Source organism: Amphibalanus amphitrite, unplaced genomic scaffold (assembly GCF_019059575.1).
Source record: "Amphibalanus amphitrite isolate SeventyFive unplaced genomic scaffold, NRLGWU_Aamphi_draft 000119F_arrow, whole genome shotgun sequence".
Lineage (NCBI taxonomy): Eukaryota > Metazoa > Arthropoda > Thecostraca > Balanomorpha > Balanidae > Amphibalanus > Amphibalanus amphitrite.
Genome location: NW_024881614.1, coordinates 598862 through 621268, shown reverse-complemented (window position 1 = coordinate 621268; position 22407 = coordinate 598862). Strand labels below are relative to the sequence as shown.

General features: G+C 50.1%; 1 protein-coding gene across 1 annotated transcript; it reads right to left on the bottom strand.

The window, feature by feature from the left end:
* Positions 1-1292: 1292 nt before the first annotated feature.
* LOC122381385 (apolipoprotein D-like) lies at positions 1293-4113 on the bottom strand. The gene is made up of 2 exons (XM_043365465.1): positions 3967-4113; positions 1293-1895 (listed from the first exon to the last, which is right to left on the bottom strand). The coding sequence occupies exons 1-2, from the start codon at positions 4060-4062 to the stop codon at positions 1455-1457; spliced, it is 537 nt and encodes a 178-aa protein (XP_043221400.1). The 5' UTR covers positions 4063-4113; the 3' UTR covers positions 1293-1454.
* Between the last annotated feature and the right edge of the window lie 18294 nt (positions 4114-22407).

The window sequence follows — 22407 nt, the reverse complement described above, 5'->3', positions numbered from 1 at the left end:
TAGCCGAGGGCAGTTTCCAAAATGTTGAAATTGTCAACCTTTGGTGACCTCTGGTGACCTGACCTTTGACCTGACCCAAAAAATGACCGAGGTATTTTCGTCCTTATTTTGGACGGCCTTGTTTTGGACGTTCTTTCGAATGCCGCTTACCGCGTCTCGCTACATGGCCCAGGAGCCGAGTTAGAAGGGGGGTGTTCAGACACCCCCGGCCCGGCGCGGAATCTCAGAGCACCGGCCCGGCGCAGGTTAAGTTGCAATAGAGATCAGACAGCTATAGTGGTTTGCACAAAGGATAACTCGATTAATATCAGATATAAGAGATATTTTCTTCAGCAATCGTTTTTTTCTTGTTGAGTTTAAAGCCAAACTAATGTCGAGAAGTCTGACCGAAGCACGAAGCACGAAGCAGTTGCTCTACAACAAATGAAGAATCAGTTGAATGACTCTTTTCTCTTACAATAAGCCCAGAGTTCTAGGGAAGGTCTGGCTCCTTTTCTATTTTGCTTAGACAAAGTGGCTACATACGCGGCACCTCAGCGCTAGCTGCCTGCGCGCTGACAAGACGACGGTGGCTGCAGTGGCTGGTCCGACAAAGACGACGCGCAGGATGTAAAACCACGAAGTGCTTGCCGACGAAAAGTTTAGCGAATAAAGGCTAACATCCGATCTGCTGAGCCCTCAAAAGCTACTCTTCGGTTGGGTTTACTGTAGTCGCTTGAGATTCCAGACAATTTCTGAATGTCATCGGACTCCAAAAGTATATTTTTTGTCCATCTTCATCGATTGATAGACAAATTTACTGGCGACACACAGTCATGATCTGGATCGAGGATCATGGAAGACATTTACACATTGGACATTTACTTGGAAGACATTTGTCAAACAGCAGTACGGAGCTCACGCCCATTACGACAAACGCATCCAAATCAAGGAGGCAGAGCCGCAGAGGAATTCGGCGAGTCAGATCATCACTTCTGGTGGGAGGAGATGTGGGCGGCTCAGTCTCTGGACTTATGCTTCATGGTTACAGTGAATGAAGAGTTTTGACAGGGTCGTCCAACCAGCCTGTCGGCTTTTGTCCTAAGGTGGAGTTGCTCAAGGCTTGCTTTTTGTTGTTGCGGGAGAAGTTCACGTGGTAGTTATCATCAAGATAACTAAGGGCTTCCACTTCCGCCTCGATTTACCCCATTGTTGGCTGTTCCGTTTCTACTTATGACTTGGTTGTGATATTTGTGGTTTGAATGTGTGGGTAAAAAGATGGACGCCTCAATAATATCAAGGAACACAAAAGCGACATTTAATAAAATATATTTCACAGATCATTGAATGAGAAACAAGATCACTCTTTACTTACACCTACGTGTTGTACCCATGGAAAAAGCATTCCGTGCATCACCACCGTTTTATGCCACTATCCCTCCCCTTCCCTTCCCTCCGTTCCCCTCTGATACAGCTCAGAAGAGGCTGCCGCAGTCCTGCGGCGTCACCGACAGCTGGCTGGTGTCCGAGCCGGCGTCAGCCAGGATCCGAGTGTACTCGTCCTGCACCGCCTGGTCCATGGTGGGCTCACGCGACAGGAACCAGGCGTACTCGATCCTCACGCCGAAGACACTGCCGCAGGAGTACACCAGAGCCGACGAGTTGTAGTCGGTACGGATCACGTTGTAGTCGCCCTTGAAGCCCTCGTCGAAGACCAGGGTGAGCGCGGCGGGATGCTCGGGGTCCTCGGCGTAGGCCGATCCGGTGATGGAGTCCAGCGATCCGTCGGGACGCCGGCCGCGGTTCTCCAGACGTACGGAGCCGTCCGACTGGGCGACGTACATGGCCTGTGCGCACGTGGAGCCCAGCTCCGAGATGAGCGGGTACCGCTGGATCTCGTACCACTGGCCGGCGTACTGAAACGGGCAGTGGAGGAACCGTCAGACGCCTGCGCGTTCTTCAATCAAGTCTGATTTATAGAACATGAATTATTTGTGTGTTGCTGGGCTACTGGCATTGGAAACAGCCATGCTACTCACAACAAAACTTGATATTGATATTGATAAACTTGATATTGATATTGAACCTAACTAAAGCTTAACTACAATTCGACTCAACTCTAACCAACACAACTTTATTCAGTTTCGTGAGTTTCACTAGTGCTCTCCTTCACATCCCACCACAAACGGAATCTCATAAGACGATGTCAAGAATGTTGTTACTTCCCACACTTGCATAGATATCCTAAAGAAGATGTTCCACATGTAGCGGCTAATAGGGCCTTTAAATGTTTCTGTTCCGAGAGAATGGATGTCGGATGAACGAATGGAATGAATGATAGAGAATGCGTCACGAACTTCTAAGGATAAAACGGTTCTATCTCTTTAACGACAATGGAACACTGATTGAAATAAGTTTTTGTGCAACTGTTTTAGGGTATTTTGTGAGTCTTAGCACAGTCCGCGATTCAAGTATATATGTTACAGGCAATGTGTGGAATCAGGCATTCTATAGAATGCCTAGGCATTCTATAGAATGCCTGACCGACCAGGCATTCTATAGAATCCCTAGGTATTCTATAGAATGCCTGACCCACCAGGGATTCTATAGAATCCCTAGGCATTCTAAAGAATGCCTGATTTTCAGGCATTCTATAGAATGCCTAGGAAATACACGAATCTTTCCAACATATAAGTGTATGTTGTATAAGATTATGAGCACAGACCGACATGTAACATTATTATTTTCTGCCAGGCTACCTTGCGTTCAGCTATTTATGTTCATTCAGTCAAATGTTCATTCAGTCAAATTTTCCGGTCAGGTGTTCAATCTGACCTTATTAGGTCAAATTGTATCAGGATTTCATTCTGAGAGTACAGAGTATTTATCTTAACGCTAGAAAGACGATGGTGGTAATGTCAATATCGGAAACGCCTTTGGTAAAAAAATTACACAGAAAAAATTGACAAATCGTCCATTTTTTGAGGTGTTTGCCTTCTAAGGAATTGATTTAAGGTCAAACTGGAGAAAACGGCTAGGAGCCAAAAATGGACAAAAATTGGGCTGACCTAAAAAATGGCTTAGCTATTTGTTCTAGAAATGGCACCCTTTCGAACATTGCCAAAGAAGAACTGAAGTAAAATTTCATAATTTTGAGTCTTTGACGACCTTTCGAATACCGGATGGCCCAGAGGTCAAGCTGGAAGGGGAGATCGAACAACACCTAATCCGGCTCTTGTTACGGCCGGGCCACCGCCCAGACGTGGAATAATGAATCATTTATTCAGGTTATTCCCTGACATTACGGTGTAGGTTGAGCTGTCCATGTATGTATGTTGAGAGTCGTTACACGAAGTGCTTATGACGACATAAAATGTGACCTTTGGTGTATTTTTCACCTTCATTTCTAACATCAGAACAAAGCCATCGTCATTCGCAATCACTTTCGATTCAAGCCTACGGTCCACCCTCCCAGCCAACACTCTTCTAATGCAGCTTCGTATCTGTAGCAGCATAATCCTCCGAGGGTAACCGTTTAAGCGACTGGTTGGCCTGTGACTCTCCCGCGTGCCTTGCGCCGTGGCTCTCCCGTGCCAACGGAATTGGATCAGCTGCTGCTTGCGGCGCACCATTTGGTGGTCGGCATAGCCCAATACCTCCCTCGCTTCCTCTCAGCTCATTGCCCTGAAATGGTGTGAGGTGACGACCGGCCTAGGCCAACAATGAAAATTAGGTAAACAAATAGCATTACTGCCACTGACCCCTAATTTTCGAAGTGTGTTTCGGACAATCAAAATACTTAGGCATTCTATAGAATGCCTGGGAGCTTAAGCCAGGCATTCTATAGAATGCCTAAGCAGTCAGGGATTCTATAGAATACCTAGGGATTCTATAGAATGCCTGGTCGATCAGGCATTCTATAGAATGCCTAGGCATTCTATAGAATGCCTGATTCCACACATTGCCTGTAACATATACAATGCTTACCTGAGGAACATCGAACACCTCCAGGGAGGGGAGATCGGGGCAGGCGGCCATCCCGGAGGCCACCAGGCCGCAGACGGTCAGCAGGGTGGACAGCATGGTGAACGTGAACCTGTTGGAGCGGGAGCAGAGGGCGCAGTGCGGCTCCGGCGGCGGCACCCTCCTTTATACGACCGTCTCACCAAAAGATACACGCAGTTTACATAACGCGTGTACATAACGCCTCACGCAGATTGTGAACGTCGCAAAACCTTGCGTAACTCATGAGACTTACGTAGGAAGCAATCGTGGGTCTTTCCGTAATCGGTAAGAGCAATCAGTAGGAGCAAACAAATGGACTTGCGAATTTTAAACCCTTGTAGGATAATGATGAATGGGCATGACTGCTGACGCGGGCGGAGACAAACTGTAAATAAGCGTCCAATTCTTGTCCAATAATTTCTCTCGTGTAAAAATGATCAGTTTTTTTTTCTTCGGAAACGTTATGTGTCCTGTTTTAGGGCCTTGATGCTTACAATCGTTGTTGGGTAGCCCGCCTCTTCCTGGGGCATTTTCATAAAATGATTTGTTGGTGAGTTATCTTTATATTTATATATCCTCACATCTCGTGTTTTCAAAATTCCCAGCTTGTTACGGAGCGAGCGAAGCGAGCGAAGTCTCGTAGAATAACGGAAATGTCTGAGTATGAGCGGCGGGCCGGCCGGCCGTGCGGACGTTTTTGCGAGGCATATATCTCAACAACCACTTGACCGATTTACTTGCGGTAATTTTTGTAGGGTACCTTCATTCAGCTTCTACCAGATATTGGCCTATGTTAGATACATGTGGATGACCCCTAATGCACGTGTCACGTGTAAAACGAAGAGGTGTCAGTTTTGTAACAATTGCAATATATCGGTTTCGGTAACTACTGGGCCGATTGCAATGAAAGTTGGCGTGCAGGTATAGGCAATCACTAGGCAATGAATTTCTATGTGCCACATTTGGGATGCTGCTGCACGTGCGCACGTGCAGGAGTCGATTCCAGATCTTAAGAACGACTGAACGATTGCGCTCCAATTCGGTCACGGGTGGGGACCGGTTAGTAGGGTGCCGTGCAAAAGTTGAAACCAGTTGGCACGTGCGCACGTGCAGGGTGCCGCTTCCAGATCTCGAGAATGGCTGGGCCGATTGCGCTCAAATTTGGCACATCGCTAGAGGCCGGCTAGTAGAGTGCCTTGCACAAGTCAGTTGGACGTACCCCCTCGCAATTTCGCACGTGCAAGGCTCACCCTCTCGCTCGCTCCGTTTGTCGCCCCAAAAGGCGTTTTACTGGTTTGATAAGCTTGGAAGCTCTATGGATACCTCATTCAAGTGACATGGCTACTGATGACATCAAAATAAAGTAAAAGTAAAAGATGTTCACATGTAGGCATGGTCTAATTTAAACTCCGGCTCCGGTGGCTCATGGAAAACTGCATTCGGGTCACTGGTCAGTAGACGGTCAGATCAATAAAAATATATTTGAAAGGTACACCGCGATAATCGACGTTACGTTTAGACTTTAGTTAGTATAACTATTTGCAGGGGCGTCGCCACGGGTCCCCAACTTGTACGGACATATTCTGTCAGCCGTAATACTCGTCAGATGCGTTAACCCACGCGGACCCAGGGAGGGTGTTTTTCGTCCTCCCCCCCCCCACATACACACCTCGGACGAATAGTTGCGATAGCCCCCGAATGCCTAGTGGTTTTGGGGAAAAAATAGAAACACATTTTACATGCATTGTTTGCTTTTTCATATTTCGTCTCTTTTTGTCCTTATCCTACCTAACCATTGTCAGCCCTGGGTACTCAGCGGACGTCACTAGCCATGCTATCTGTCTGCTGGGTCCCCAGGGGTAACCTTTTTACTAATACCTGTGGTGGCGGGCTGTCCATAGCTAAAAAAAAAGAGCGGGGAGTGATGTGACCTAATGTGCTTGAATTCCCCTCGTTGAATGAAGTTCTATGGTATTTAACGTAGCCAGGTCACATGGGCATGGAAGGGCACTCCTGCATACCTGTTCCACTATGTTTCACATGGTGGACAATTCAATAGGTATGGGACAAAAAAAAAAGAATTGATACCAACCTACATTAGGTCAAAGGTTAGGTTAGCGACCCCGAGCTGCGGCTTTTTTGCAGATTTCTTCACCAAAAAAGGTCCTAGACCTAAAGCAGTGGTACCAACGCATTGGTCATGTCAAGACACGTCGAATGACATATACATAGGTTGTTTGAAAAGGTCAAGTTTTATGTTGACCTCATGTGACCTCGAATGGCCTTTGGTTGACGTTTACACATGATCAGTCTCATTTGCTGTATTTGAAGTCACTGGCTACGATTTTGTCATTTCTTTTGATCTAAGCATTCATTTAGAGCCTCAGGATGACAAAAATTAGGGTAATTGTAACTGTATCGGTCTGGCCCGGACCCGGGCTGGGTGGACGGGGCTGGGGTCGGACTCGGCCGACGCGGGCCCATGTGCCGGCCATGTGTCTCCCCGGCGGCGACACGCGGTGGACGGGAGCCGCGGGCCGCGGCAGTGTGAGGTCGGCGATAGCCCGTGGTGGGTGAGCGACCGTGTGGAAATACATACAGAAACTACAAGCTATTTCGGCCTTGCGAAAAATGGCCAACAAGACCGGCAGTGGGACTGTAGACGTGAAAGGAGTGGACTCGAGTGGACAGACCGTGGCGGTGGCGCCCAGTGTCGCGTTCGACGCGCGTGTGATCGCCGAATTCGATGGGACCGGCGATGTGGTCGAATGGCTGGGCAGAGCGGAGCTGCTCTGCCAGCACCGCGGAGTGGATGCAGCAGCGATCATCCCACTCCGGTTGACCGGCGGAGCCTTCGCCGTGTGGGCGCAGCTGCCGGACGAAAGCCGTGGCAGTTTGGCGGCCATACGCGCAGGCCTGTACCAGGCTTTTGCGCTTGATCAGCATGCAGCATACGAGGCCTTCACCACCCGAAGACTCCGCAGTGGAGAGTCAGCCGATGTGTTTCTGGCGGACCTTCAGCGGCTGGCACAGCTGTTTGGTGGCGTACCGGAGCGTGCGCTGACCTGCGCTTTTGTGGCAGGTCTGCCCGAGTCGGTTCGGCAGATGGTGCGGGCTGGGTCTAGAGCGGAAGGGCTCGACCTTGCCAGTGTGCTGGCGCGCGCCAGAGCTGTGCTCAGTGACGAGCGCGTGGCGGCGGCGGCGGCGGCGGCGGCGGCGACGACGGCGGCCGGGCCGGCACCCCTCGCCCCCGCCCCCTCCCGTCAGCGGCTGTCAGCGCAGGAGGGACCGTCTCGCCGGGCCAGCCGGCCGCGGCGCTGCTGGGCATGCGGTGATATAGGCCATATGTCCTTCTCATGCCCCCGCCGAGCTGCGGGAAACGACGGAGGAGAGGACGAGTCAGCGCCGGCGTCCTCTCGCGTGCAGCACTGAGCGGCGCTCTGCCAGTCGTGCAACTGCGAGTCAACGGGCGAGACTGTCGAGCGCTGATCGACACCGGCTGCACCGATAACATCATTTATGCACCGTTCTGCGAACAATGGCAGTGTGGACCTGTCTCGGTGACGACGATGAGCGGTGACGAGTTTCGATGCACTGGCTCGGGCAGTGCTGACGTGGTGACTGTGACCGGGCAGCGGGCCCGAGTGAGTGTGCTGGTGGTGAGCGAGCGGCCCCTGGGAGTGGAACTAATTATCGGCATGTCTGGCATCTCTAGCCTGGGGGGTGTCAGTGTGCAGTCACCGTCTCAAGTCCGCTTCTGCGGAGCCGCTGCCCGTGCACCACTCGAAGTTGACGCGCCGGACTTTAGTGTGCGATTCGACTCGGCAGAGCGAAAGTGGACTGTGGCTTGGAAGTGGGCGGACAACTCTGGCCCTGAGTGCCTGGAAAACTCTGTGCCCCAGTACTCCGTGCCACGGTCCGCCCGCTACGAATTTGACACGGAGCTGGACACATGGATCAGCAACGGCTGGCTGCTGCCATACGACGAGCAGCGGCTCGGCCCACCGCGAGGGCTCGTGCCGCTGATGGCTGTACAACAGAAGAATAAGGAGAAAGTGAGGCCAGTGCTGGACTATCGGGAGTTAAACAGCCACCTAAACGCCCACACCGCTGATGCAGATGTCTGCGCCGATCAGCTGAGGAAGTGGCGGCGTCACGGCAGAAACGTGGCGGTCGTTGACCTCAAAAAGGCGTACCTTCAGATCCATCTCGACGAAAGTCTATGGCCGTATCAAACGGTTGAGATTCGTGGGCAGCGTTTCTATCTGGGGAGGCTAGGTTTTGGACTCAGCCTAGGGCCGCTAGTCATGAAGGCGGTCGTCAGTGCTGTGCTGGCACAGGACCCTGAAATCCAGCGTGCAGTGCTCTCATATGTGGATGACTTGCTGGTAGATGAGGACATTGCGAGCGCGGAGCGGGTTGTCAGTCATTTCGCCAAGTATGGACTCGAGTGCAAGGCCCCTGAGCGTGTGTCTGATGGTGCGCGGCTGCTCGGACTGCGAGTTCGCCCACTGCGTGACGAGCTGCACTGGGTGCGAGACAACCCTGTCGGCCCCCCGCCCAGCCCGCTGACCCGCCGCAGTGTGTTTGCGTGGTGCGGTCGCCTGGTGGCCCACCTCCCGGTCTGTGGGTGGCTGCGTCCCGCTACAGCCTGGCTCAAACGCCGTGCTAATGCTGTGACACGCGGCTGGGACGACATGACAGGGGACCGTACGCTGCAGGCGCAGGTCGATCATGTGGCTGAACGGGTGAACGGTGACGATCCGGCGCACGGCGTGTGGTGTGTCTCAGGTGACGCGGCCGTGGTGTGGACGGATGCCAGCTCGCTGGCCGCAGGCGTTGTTTTGGAGACGGCAGACGGTGGCCCTGTGGAGGATGCCTGCTGGCTGAGGCGTGAAGCTGCTGCTTCTACGCACATAAACATGGCTGAACTGGATGCCGCTGTGAAGGGCATAAATCTTGCCATCGCTTGGGGAATGCAAACCATCGAGCTGAGGACTGACTCCGCCACCGTCCACCGCTGGATTGACGACGCTCTGAGTGGGCGAGCCCGGCTCCGCACTAAGGCACACGGCGAGATGTTAATCCGGCGGCGTGTCGACCTTATTCGCCAGCTGGTAGACGAAATGGGTCTCGTGCTGACAGTGACCCTGGTCAGGTCAGACGAAAATCGCGCAGACGCCCTGACACGGGTTCCGAAAGAGTGGCTGAGGCATGACACATCAGGGCCCGCGGCAGTCGGCACGGCGGTGGCCGCCGACACGGGAGCGGCAGTCGGCACGGCGGTGGCCGCCGACACGGAAGCGGCAGTCGGCACGGCTGTGGCCGCCGACACGGGTGCGACCGCGGTGGTCGGCGCGGCGGTGGCCGCCGGCACAGAAGCGGCGGTGGCGACCGGGGCAACAGTGGACGCCTCTATTGCTGAGCTGCACGAGCGCGCCGGTCACCCAGGGATTCGCCGCACCTGGTATTTCGCCCGTCGTGACATCGCTCCTACCATTACTCGGTCTCAGGTGCGTGCTGTTGTGCATCACTGTGACGTCTGCCGCTCAATCGATCCGGCACCGGTCACCTGGCGTCACGGATCGCTGGAGGTAACGGAGACGTGGCAGCGGCTGGCCATCGACGTCACCCACTACCAGCACCAGTCGTACCTGACAGTGATCGATTGCGGTCCGTCTCGGTTCGGTTTGTGGCGGCAGTTGCGTCGGCCGGACGCGGAAAATGTTGTGTCGCATCTGGAAGCGATATTATGCGAACGTGGAGCGCCATGCGAGATTCTTTGTGATAATGACACTGTGTTTCGTGGACGACATTTTGCGGCGTTCGCGGCGAAATGGGGCGTGGTTCTGCGGTTCCGGGCAGCGTACGAGCCGGGTGGTAACGGCATTGTTGAACGGCATCACCGGACAGTTAAGGTTATTGCCGCTCGAAAGCAATGCTCAATCACAGAGGCCGTGCACCTATACAATGTGTCGCCCCGCGACAGCGACAGCGCCAGTGATGCCCCCGTCGGTCGGATTTATCGCTACACAGTGCGTGACTGTGTCGGGTCAGCTGGTCGCCAGCTGCCGGTCGGTGACAGTGACGGTCAAGGGCGCAGCCAGGGAACGGACGGCCGTGGGAATGGCCGCGAGGGATCGGACGGCTCGGAGCCGGCGGCGCCGCGCGGGACGGGCGAGTTCGCCCCTGGTGACGCTGTGTGGGTCAGGCGCCGTGGCACGCGATGCACGGACGTGTCTGAACCTGGTGTCGTGTCCTCAGTAGTTTCTCCACAGGTAGTAGTAGTTGATGGCACCCCTCATCATGTTAGAAACCTGCGACACCGCACCGTCAACGTGAGAGATAACTGTTTGGTTGACGACACAGAGGGTGCCGAAAATGAGCTGCCACTTTTCGTATCCGCGCAGCCACATAATGCTGATTCTAGTCCTGGCCCCGTAGTGAGTGTCATGTCTGATGTCACGCCTCGCACTGAATGCACTCGTGCTAATGATGCTTCCAATGACGATGGACCAGGAGTCGTTGCACCACGAACCCTGCGGCGCACCGAGCGGGAGAGTCGCCCGGCACAGCGCTATGGAACACCGGTGTATTATTAGGTACTCGCCTTGTTATGTTGTGTCATGTTATGTGTATTTTTGTGTTGATTATGGATTTGTGATCTTGTAGATCAGGGGGGTGTGTAACTGTATCGGTCTGGCCCGGACCCGGGCTGGGTGGACGGGGCTGGGGTCGGACTCGGCCGACGCGGGCCCATGTGCCGGCCATGTGTCTCCCCGGCGGCGACACGCGGTGGACGGGAGCCGCGGGCCGCGGCAGTGTGAGGTCGGCGATAGCCCGTGGTGGGTGAGCGACCGTGTGGAAATACATACAGAAACTACAGTAATATGACTGACGTATCAGTAAAATAGCCTATAGAAGGATACGGGGTGTAACGAAATTATCCGGTCACCTTTCTTCCCGCTGTGATTAACAAACAAGACAGCCTGAGGTTTTCCTTTTGATGAAGATATCGCCAGCTTTCATAAGATTTAGAAATGCCTGTAACATTCCAGCTACTGGGTTTTCAAGAAGTGGGTTTGATGTGGACAGACGCCGTATTAGCATGTATGTGCTCACATACAGTTGGGCGGTCCTGGTGCCGGGTGTCCCCTTATTCACTTCCCGCTGGACAAACATCCTTAAGATCTCTATGAAATCAGGATGACAACTATTTCCAAGTCGGCGCCCGTTAGTCCAGAAGGATAAGAGCTTCTCCTGATGTCACTTCTGATTCTCCTACGGACTTAAATGTAGCGCTCCAGCCTGCACGAATGCAGTGTGGCTTGAATCAAAATCAATGCGTTTTTAGAAATCGAGCCCTCCCGTGCCGTCCGGTTGAGCGGCTCCAATTATTTGTTTGCCAGGATGCTGCTTCGGTAATACTCGTCACTGAAGGTGGTCTTCTGTGACACAATGCACAGCTGGAACATCGCACATAAGCTGAACATGTCCCAGATCTGGATCTTGGCCGGATGTTTGACGCCGGTGACGGCCGGCACGTTTGAGTAATGAGTTACTGGCAGCCAACACAAGCCGCTTTGACGGTTCAAAGGACAATACAGCGCGAATAGCTGCCCACCATAGGCGGCGGAACGGGGAGGGCACCGGGGCACCGTGCCCCCTTTGATTTTGGCATCTTAACATTAGCCCTATGGGCGTTGCATGGAAAGAATGGGACCAAAAGTCGGCAGTGCCCCCCCCTTAATTGAAGGTGTTCCGCCGCTACTGCCCACTCCACCAAACGCTCATGTCTTCCCTCGACCAGTGCAGTGGATGTGTCTTGGCGTGAGGCCAAAGGTGGTGCACTAGCTATTTTCCCGTCCATTGCGTTGTCTTTTTCAGTTTGATAGGCAGAAGAACCAAGTTAAGGGGTGGATAGTGTTGGGCTGGTGGGTCATGATGTGGGCCTTCTAGTTCTTATTATCTGCCTTGCCAAGAATACAAGTCAATCTGCAGATTGATTGTTGTCGTATGCTTGTCGTTATCTTGACAACTCTCCTAACCACTTGGCAAAGCGCGGCTTTAGCGGTCGCGGCCGGGCTGAGTTCTAATAAATAAGAAATAGATGTCCGAATAACTTCGTTACACCCTATATACCTACTCTTGCGTGACATTGAATTTGGGGCGGCCTTGGATCGTAACTTTAACCACAAATAGGGGCCTGATAAACTTTAACCTGCTTCAAACATGTGCGAAGACTGCATTTGCGGTCGACGAAACTTGTACGGACATTCCGTACAAGTTTCCGGGCCTTCCAAAACTTGTACGGACACTGTCCGTAGTGTCCGTAGTGGTGGCGACGCCCATGATGTCACTTTGCTTCGAGGATAGAAAAAGTTAGTTCATAAACGGTCACCCAATTTTGAATCTGACAAAGACCATATGCACGCACGGTTGTTGGCTCATTTCGGAGGTCGAGAAGAGTTGTTCTTGTTGATGCATGTCTCTCGAGGCTGTTCTAAGCAGGTTATCATAAACGTCAGGGTCAGGTAGCCTTCAGGATAAAGTTTAATGTGGAATTTGACGGTGACTCACTATGCAATTCGGGCTTAACTCGCGGGCGAGGCATGTAGGCGCGTAGCGCCGCTAAATTCAGCATGAATATTTCCTCATCATTTTCACACACTGTGTGAAAGTAATGGCATACCACTTTCCAAGGTAAGGTCACCAGCTGTTACTTTAAATGACCCGACCTGGAACCACTTTTTCAGCTTGGCTTCAGTTGCAAGGTTACAGCAAATTACCCAACACTTTTTTGCCTAGACACATCACATGATATGTGTTCAGGTCACTGACATTGAGGTCATGTGACCTGAAAGTCAACTTTTAACCTTGACATTTCGAGGTCAAATCTTATGTACATATTTTTGATGCGTATTGACGAGTGGATCTCGATGTTTTTTTTTTGCTCTAGCTTGATTAGTTCGAATTTATTCGGTAATAGGCTCTGTAGTCCTTCATTATCTTTTTTTGGAGTATTTTGACCTCTGTGACGTTATCTTTTACCTGCCTTGAAAATGACCATAGCAAACATTGTAGCGCTTGTCCAATTGCATCCAATGCCGTTTATCGCTCGTCGCTACCTTTTGTTTTTGAGATCTTATGATGGGGCGGGTGTCTCCCTAATAAGTCTTCCCAACTACCTTGGGAACAGTGATGTGTTAAATGCGTTCTGTTGTTGTTATTGTTGTTATCTGTCCCCTTCCCATCCAAAAGTCGCTTGGAAGTGACCCGGTCCCCATTGATGCGTGGATAAAAGTACAAGTAGATGATGATTATGCCGAAGATGTGAGCGTTTCAATCCCCGACCTCAGCGGCACTGTTACAGCGTGGGGCTGTTGTGGAGTGCTGTGCAGGAGTTTCTACTCGCCAGGCCACCCTCCAGTTTAATTATATAACCTTACCTAAATCTATTCAAGGCACGCTCCTATTTTGGCTGTTTTAGGCGCTTGAGGTGGACTTACAGAGACGTAAAAGGACATCCGCTCCCGTGTCGATGTAACCGTTGCAGTTGGTTACGGCAGTGCTAGAAGGCGCCAGAACTCTACGCGCGCACTCGTTCAATTTGGACTGTTGTCAGCTCATTTCTTGCACACTCATTTCCCTTTATGGAATCCTAAAAAATATTTTTTTTCACAGCAGATTATGTATGTTTAATGAATTTTGTGTTCATTTTCTTTATATGTTTTCTATACATATATATATTTTATCATGCTTTTGATAGGCTGGTCAGTGGTCATTGATGAGTGACCAATAGGAACTTGGTTGGATAATTGGACGATACCATTGGAATCGACATCCTTACTCAAGAAATCAGGCATAAATGCAGACCTATTGTGCTGATGGATTGCATATGCCCACTGCTCAGCGGCCAGCACACACCCATGTTTGAAAATGATCTTTTTGGCTATTTGCTGGAAATGTCCTGGATATCAGAATTGAATAGTTTGTTTCGTTTGAAAATTGCCTTATCGCACCCTTCTTGATTCCTACTCTCATTCATGAGTTGTTTGCGATATGCATGCTTTGGATGCAAGAAAAAGACGACAATTCCTCAGTTGTTAATAAGAAAAATCATAAAAAGACTGAAAAGTGACACAGGGCACTTCAAGCAGGTTACGAAAAACAAAGATGCAATTCAATTTAAATATATGTATTTCACAGATGTATTTGAAACAAGTTCACTCATTACTTATACCTGCATGTTGTACCAGGTAAAAAAAACATATCAAGCGCATTCGCATCACCGACGTTTTCTATCACTAACCCTCCCTCCCTTCCCCAATACCCTTCCGTTCCCCTCGGGCACAGCTCAGAAGAGGCTGCCGCAGTCCTGCGGCGTCACCGACAGCTGGCTGGTGTCCGACCCGGCGTCAGCCAGGATCTGAGTGTACTCGTCCTGCACCGCCTGGTCCATGGTGGGCTCACGCGACAGGAACCAGGCGTACTCAATCCTGGCGCCGAACAGGTTTGTGCAGGAGTAAACCAGCGCCGAGGCGTTGTAGTCGGTACGGATCACGTTGTAGGAGCCCTGGAAGCCCTCGTCGAAGAGCAGGGTGAGCGCGGCGGGGTGCTCCGGGTCCTTGGCCACGGCAGTGCCGGTGATCGAGTCCAGAGAGCCATCAGAGCGTCGGCCACGGTTCTCCAGACGTACGGACCCATCCGGCTGGGCGACGTACATGGCCTGCGCGCACGTGGAGCCCAGCTCCGAGATGAGCGGGTACCGCTGGATCTCGTACCACTGGCCGGCGTACTGAAACGGGCAGTGGAGGGACCGTCAGACGCCTTCCTGCAGTTCAGAGCTACTCACCAAACAAGGATTGCAACCGTGCTGCTGACAACGCTTAAAATCTCGTTTCAGGAGTACCTTCCTTCACATCCCACCACTAAAATGTTACGGAAGTCCAGTAAGACGATATAAACTTTTTGCTTTCTACACTTACTAGTTATTTTGAAAAATAAGATCTTCCATACCTAGCGGCAAATACATCTTCTGGTTGTGTGTGCTCCGAGAGAATCGATGGTGAAAGGAGCGCATAATATAAAATGCGTCATGAATTTCTAAGGATAAAACGGTTTAATGTCTCCAACGACATACAGCTGTGATTGAAGTAAGCTATTGTGCACTGTGCAGTTACTTTAGCGTATTTCGTCGGTCTAAGCACAGTTCGCAACTCAAACCTGTTATACTAACCTGAGGAACATCGAACACCTCCAGGGAGGGGATGTCGGGGCAGGCGGCCATCCCAGAGGCCACCAGGCCGCAGACGGTCAGCAGGGTGGACAGCATGGTGAACGTGAACCTGTTGGAGCGGGAGCAGAGGGCGCAGTGCGGCTCCGGCGGCGGCGGCCTCCTTTATACGACCATCACACCAAGAGATAGATACACGCAGTTTATGTAACACTTCACGCAGATTGTGAACGTCGGAAAAAAACCTTGCGTAACTCATAAGAATTACGTAGGAAGCAATCTTAGGCTTTTTCAAATACCAATAACAAATGGACTTGAGCGTTTGTAGCCCATGTATGGGCACGACTCATGGTGACACGGACGGAAATAAACCGCATATAGGTTTACGATGCTTGACGATAGTGTTTTGAGCTATATGGTCTAGAATTGCTAGAAATTGAATTTGAAAATTTGACGTCATCAATTTTTAACAGTTTTTTTCGCTATAACTTGGCAAAAAAGAGGTATCGATCAAAAATTTGATATGTGAATAGAAGTCGGTAGGGGCTATCACATATATTCCGTTGTTTCGAAACTCGAGAACCTTTGTCGATTTTTGGCGGTTGTATTAAAACAATGTTTCTTTGATTTTGGGGGGTCAAAATAAAAAAAAATCAGAATTTTGACATCAGTTTGATAGCATAGTAATTCTACACCTTTTCTGTCTTCAACATTTTTCTGCATCTTTAAAGCTATAGGCCTGACAGCTCTTCCCGCGAAACTTTTTTTTGTCGAAAACGGGAGCACATGACGTCACTCTGACATCATTTGCGACGGACCTATCATAGCCTTTGGAACATTTTTAGTCACCATGTGCAAAATTGATGCGCAGGAGCGTACTGAAAGTTTGATGACGATCGGTGCAGTGGTTCTGGAGATGTATCAAAAAGTCTGGAGGGGGGCAAAAAATAGCCCCCCTCCCCACCAGAGCGCGGATTAAAGAGCACGCTAAAAGCTCCATATGATTTTGCATTTATCATAAAACCCTGGAGCGACGTAAAATGATGACTTGTTTTTTTTTTAACCCGCGCCCCGTATGGGGGCCGAAACGTTCCCCCTGTCCTTTTCCGTCTATATCTCCTAAACAACTGCAGATATCGTCACCAAATTTTCAGGACCTCTCCGGGCATCAATTTTACACATTGTGACCATTTTTTCAGAAGCCTATAAAAGGTTGACTGCAAATGACATCAGAATGATGTCATGTTCTGCCAGTAGCGGCGGAACACCTTCAATATTAACCCTCGCCCGCACATGGGGGGGGGGGTTACCCCCCCCCAGGTAGTCTTTCTGCTCTGCACTCAACATTTTTTTTTTTAGCTAGAAGCCTGATGTTTCGTATAGCTGCTCCTCTATCCTTTCTTGATGTCCACTGAAAATTTCAAGTTTCTGTGGTTTTTGGTTTCGGAGATATAACCTTGTTTTTCAGGTCCTGTCATGACCCAAATGACCAATCCTCAGCATCTTGCTTTGGCTATGGGCCTTGTGAGCTTTTGACACCTTGCTTTCGGCCTTTTTTGCCAGTATTACCTCCCACCTACCATGGAACATGTTGTTCGACGATGCACAGATGTCAAGGTCAGGGTCAAGGTCGACCTAGTTCATCTAAAATAATTGCGTTTTAGGCAAGCTGAATTTAGTTTTCGTGATGTTTTTTGACTGCATTTTGGGTAAAAGCTTCTCAGATCATGATGTCATGTAATATGGACACATAAACAATCGGTGCACACATCAGTATACACACAGACACACACAGACATACAAACACATAATTGACCTTGACTTAACTTGACCTGAAATGACCTCAGCAGCAAAAACCTGGTCGGGTAGTGTGACACAGAGGTTCTAGCTGGCTTGGCACCAGAAAACGGCATCGTCATCGCCCATCGGTATATGATAATAAAGTCTGATGGCCAAGAGTTGCGAACGAAAATTAAAATCTAAATCTTTTTTTTTGTATTTGAGACGTTTCGACAACACTGTGCCATCGTCAGTAATTGATATAAAATATTTCCTAAAGTCACAAATCACATTTTAAAATTAACATCAGCATTAAGAAATTACACATATCGTAATGACATATCGGTATTTTTACATTCGATCACGTTCGTTCCTCACAAGCGTGCTCCGTTTCAGCAAGGATAATCTGGCTGTCGCTACTGCCATCGAATAAAATCCCCCTCTTGTGTTAAGTGTGTTCTTGGTCTTGATGTGTGCAGCCTCTAGTGCCCTCCTGATATTTTTGTTCATACCTTTCTCTAAAATTTCAGCCCCTTCCCACCTTGGTAAGTGCCCGGCCTCATCCACATGAACCACTATCGCATTACTTAACCCGCGCCCCGTAGGGCTACCGGCGGACCCTACCACCCGTAGGGGGGGGGGGGGCGTTTCGGCCCCCTAAGATCTCGGAAAGTTACCGGCCGATTTTCAAAATTCAAACGGCGTTCGATAGCCCCAGCCGGGAACTACCTTGTGACCAAATTTCATTGACCTAGGTCAAACCGATGACGTCACAGGTCAGGTCAAAGGTCAGATTTTCACCGTTCACAGGCAATTCAAGAAATGTGCTGTGAAAGCGAGTAAATTGGTAATTTATTGAAAACCATCGATGGTACATTGTTCGTCAAACACATACTTTGCTATCTGAGGTCACTGGTACCAGGTCAGGTCACAGCGAGGTCAGGTCACCGGGGGTCACAATATGAATGTGTCGTGTGATACACGGTTGATATTTTTGCATAAAATGGGTATTGATTCGATGCAGCTCGTCACGGGGAGTCTAATGGTGGTCTTCGTTTTGCTCTACGAGTTCTAGAATTGCCAAAAATTGAGTTTGAAAATTTGACGTCATCATTTTTGAACAGTTTTTTTCGCTATAACTTGGCCAAAAAACGAGGTATCGATCTGAAATTTGATATGTAGATAGAAGACGGCAGTCACTATGACATATATTCCGTTTTTTCGAAACTCAAAAACTTTTTGGATTTTTTGGCGAATATATAAAAAAATGCTTTTTTGATTTTTGGGGGTCAAAACTCAAAAATTTCAACAATTCGAGATAGCAGTTTTGTAGCCCTGGCAATTCTACACCTTTTATGTTTTGATCATTTTTCTGTATCTTCAAAGCTGTAGTCCTGACAGGTCTTCTCGCGAAGGTCTTTTTTCGGTCGAAAATGACAGAACATGACGTCACTCTGACGTCATTTGTGGCCAACCTATCATAGCCTCTGGAAAAATTTTGGTCACAATGTGTAAAATTGATGCCCGGAGAGGTCCTCAAAGTTTGGTGGCGATATCTTTAGCCGTTTAGGAGATATCGACCGAAAAGGACAGGGGGGGCCGTTTCGGCCCCCCCTACGGGGCGCGGGTTAAGTGGCCCCAAAGGTTGTCTGACCCACATAATCTCATTTGTCATGTAAAATGGACCATAAAACATGCATTGCATGGCATGTATCACACGACACTTTCGTATTGTGACCCTCAGTGACCTGACCTCTGTGACCTGACCTGGTACCAATGACCTCAAATAGCAAAATATGTGTTATATGGACGATTCTCCCATCGATGATTTTCAATAACATGTCTTTTAATCGATTTTACAACACATTTCTTGAAATGCCTGTAAACAGTGAAAATTCGACACTTGACCTGACCTGTGACGTCATCGGTTGGACCGAGGTCAATAAAATTTGGTCACAAGGTAGTTCTGTGGTAGGGCTATTGAATTTGGAAAATCGGCCCGTAACGTTCCGAAATCTTGGGGGGGGGGGGGTCGAAACGCCTCCCCCCCCGACGGGTGGCAGGGTCCGCCGAATGCCCTACGGGACGCGGGTCCGAGCGACTCCAGGCATTGTCAAAAGCTGAAATGTAAAATGGAATGAAAAATGAAAATAAATTACACACGATCATTGTCCTCCCAAACTTCCCGAGAAGGAACACGTCTATAGAGCTGGTGCCATACACCATTACATAACAAAAGGCCAGGCCACGGTCCGCCTATCGTGACTGCAGGTGTGCTTTCCCACTGCACCGTGAGCTCAGCTCGGGGTATCGGTGACGGCCAGATGCTGTTTTCTTACATCGTTTAGGTGATGATTCTGGGACCTGGGACGTTCTTATGTAAGAGTGGCGCTTGTGTAACTCGGTCACGCCATTATATAATTCGTCTATGACATTAAAAGCCTTAACCCGCGCGGGGCTGGGGGGGGTAAATTTTACCCCCCTCGCGAATTTTTGCGATATCTCAAAAACGGCGGCGCGCAGCGCCGCCAAACTTTCAGTACCTTTTCTTACATCAATTTGACACGTTCCCTGAAAATTTGAGCGAAATCCGTCGGAAAATTTTTGAGAAATTGACGTTTTAGTGACGTCATGTTCGCCATTTTCGCCTCAAAAACGGCAAAAGTTCAAACGCCGCTAACATCTTCATTTTTAAAGGAATCAAGACGTAACAAAAAAGGTTATACGTAATTTTACTTTGTCTATCAAATGGCTATCTCGGTTTTTTGAAAATTTTGGATTTTGGCCTAAATTTTTTTCAAAAAACTGATTTTTTTGGGAAAATCATTATAAAATCCAAAATTTTGAGTCTATCGAAAAAACCGGAATATATGTCAGAGAAGTGGTCTATGTGCACCTACATACCAATTTTAGAAGAATCGGTTCAAAAATGTGGGAGTTATTCAAAATTATATGACGTCACGACACACAAAATTTTTGAAAAATGACTTTTTTGGAAGTTCTAGACCTCGTACGGAAACAAAAATAGCACCATTCGATTCGCCGTGAAAAACTGCATCAGATAGACACCTTTTTAGGCCTTAACAACCAACTTCAAAATTTGACCTCACTTGACCTGACCTTGACCTGACCTCGACCTGAAATTCATCCAGAGGTGGTCCATATCACTTATTGAGTGTGCCTATTGAATTCTATGAGTAAAATGACCCATAAAACATGTGTCGCACATGCCCTTTTCTATATTTTGTTTTTGGTGACCTGACCTGACCTGACCTGACCTGACCTTGACCTTGACCTCTGAATGATATTGTATGCAACGAATATTGTCTTGGTAGCCTAAGAACACGTTTTGGGCGATCAGTCTCAATCCATGACTCCATTCTTCGGCAACTACGGTGCACGGCCGATACTGTAGAAACTTGCAATTTGTACCCTTGACCTGACCTTGACCTTGACCTCAAACTTTAAATTAAGTACATGTTTTTAGTAGTTCGTGATGAGAGCTTTCGATTGGCGTTTGAATTTTCCAAATCGGACCATTAGTTCGGGAGATAACAGGGGGGGGGGGGTAAAATTTACCCCCCCCCCCCAGCCCCGCGCGTTCGGCTGGAGACCCCAGCCCCGCGCGGGTTAATCCTATTTCCGACAACAATATGTGATCAAAAGTAGACTTAAATAACATTTAGTATTTAAATGCTAATCGACAAAGAAAAGACACCTATATGCATTGCCGTTAAATTTCTTTAAGAAAAAAACTGACTTTCGAGAACCCTTATCATCCTAGTTGGCATATTCATAGTCATCTTTGAAATTCGGAATGACGAGGTGTTAATGTATCACGAGGGAGTGTATTCCTTGTTCACCGTTCTGTGCTTGATAATCGAAGTGCATCCAGTGAAACTGTATCCAACTCATGCTCATCAACAAATGCAAATCATAATACAAGCCCAGCAACCATTACAGTACCTAACATAATCCTTTACAGCCAGTAGGTAACGTGCATGGTTAGCTTCACGTCATTGACTGTGGTGACAATGCCACCGGCCATGCTACTTGCTTGCCTTCAAACGTAACATTGCTATTATTACGTTCAAATACGGTACGTTTCAATAACCGGAAGTAGATCATTTCCAGTACGAAAATGCACACACTACATCCGGCAGCCAACGGAACAATGAACAACACTGCCGTCACATCTTCTAGTGACATCTCCTTGAAGGCGCTGGAGACTGTGCACAGTCCCTGGCCGGCGTTCAGCCACTTCCTCTTGAGGCGGGACACGGTGCCGGCCTGGTTCAGCACCTGCATCACCCTGTTGATGGCATCCAGCAGCTCCGTCCTGCCCTTGGCCATCACCATGTAGTCGTTGGACTTCCTGGGCAGCTGGTCGAGCAGCGGCACCAGCGCGCACGCGTCCGAGCCGAGCGCGAAGAACATGCGGCGCACGTCGATGTAGGTGAGGACGCGCGGCTGGAGCGAGCGGCGGGCCGTGGTCGCCACGTCGAGCCGAATGTGGCCGCGGCCGGTGACTGTGCGCCGGTGCAGCTCTCGCTCGTACGGGTCGGCGCTGACCTGCCAGTCGTTCAGAACTCCCATGCCGGGCTCGATCGAGAACATCCAGCCGGGCTGCTCGGATAACTCCCTCAGGCTGCTGATGGGCCGGCCCACAGTGGTGACGGTCAGGTGCGAGATCAAGTTGGCCGTGTAGTTGAAATAAATGAGCATGCCGAGCACCCAGCTGGAGAGGGTGACCGTGCGGCCGGACAGCGAGCGGGGCGTGCTGGCCCAGCCCTGGCTCACCAGAGTCATAAAGGTGGCCAGCAGGCACGAACTCCAGCCCATGTGAGACGCGGTGCGGGGTCTCTCCGCACGGCGGTACGTTAGACGCAGCGCCGCCGAGATCACTAGCAGAGAAGCCACCACCGTCCACCAGACATGCCAGTGTAGCGGCTGCAGCAGCGAGCTGAACATGGCCGGCGACAGTTGCGGAGCTGCCGCAGTGCCCTTGGCTAAATAGAACGTGTACTGATCCTGGTCCACCGGCACAGCGTCGATGTAGTCGACCACAGAGGCGCGATCCTGCCGGAAATGCACCCAGGTGAGGGCCAGGTCGGCGCGTCCGTAGGCCAGCTCGCCCACCAGGCCGCTCCAGGTGCCGTTCTGGTCCACACTGCCGTACCCTCCGTCCAGGAGTGGCACAGTCCGGTAGCGGAGGTCCAGCTCGCGCGCTATGATCTCCCACAGGTCGTGCAGGTAGCCGCTGTACTCATACGAGCCGTCCGACTGCCGGGTGATGATGAGGTACGGCGGGTCGTGGATGGCGGTAATGCGCAGCACGTCTTCGGTGGAGGGGACGAAGGCCGCTTCGTTGGGCTCCGGCGGGGACCACCCGCCGCCCAGGGCCAGCA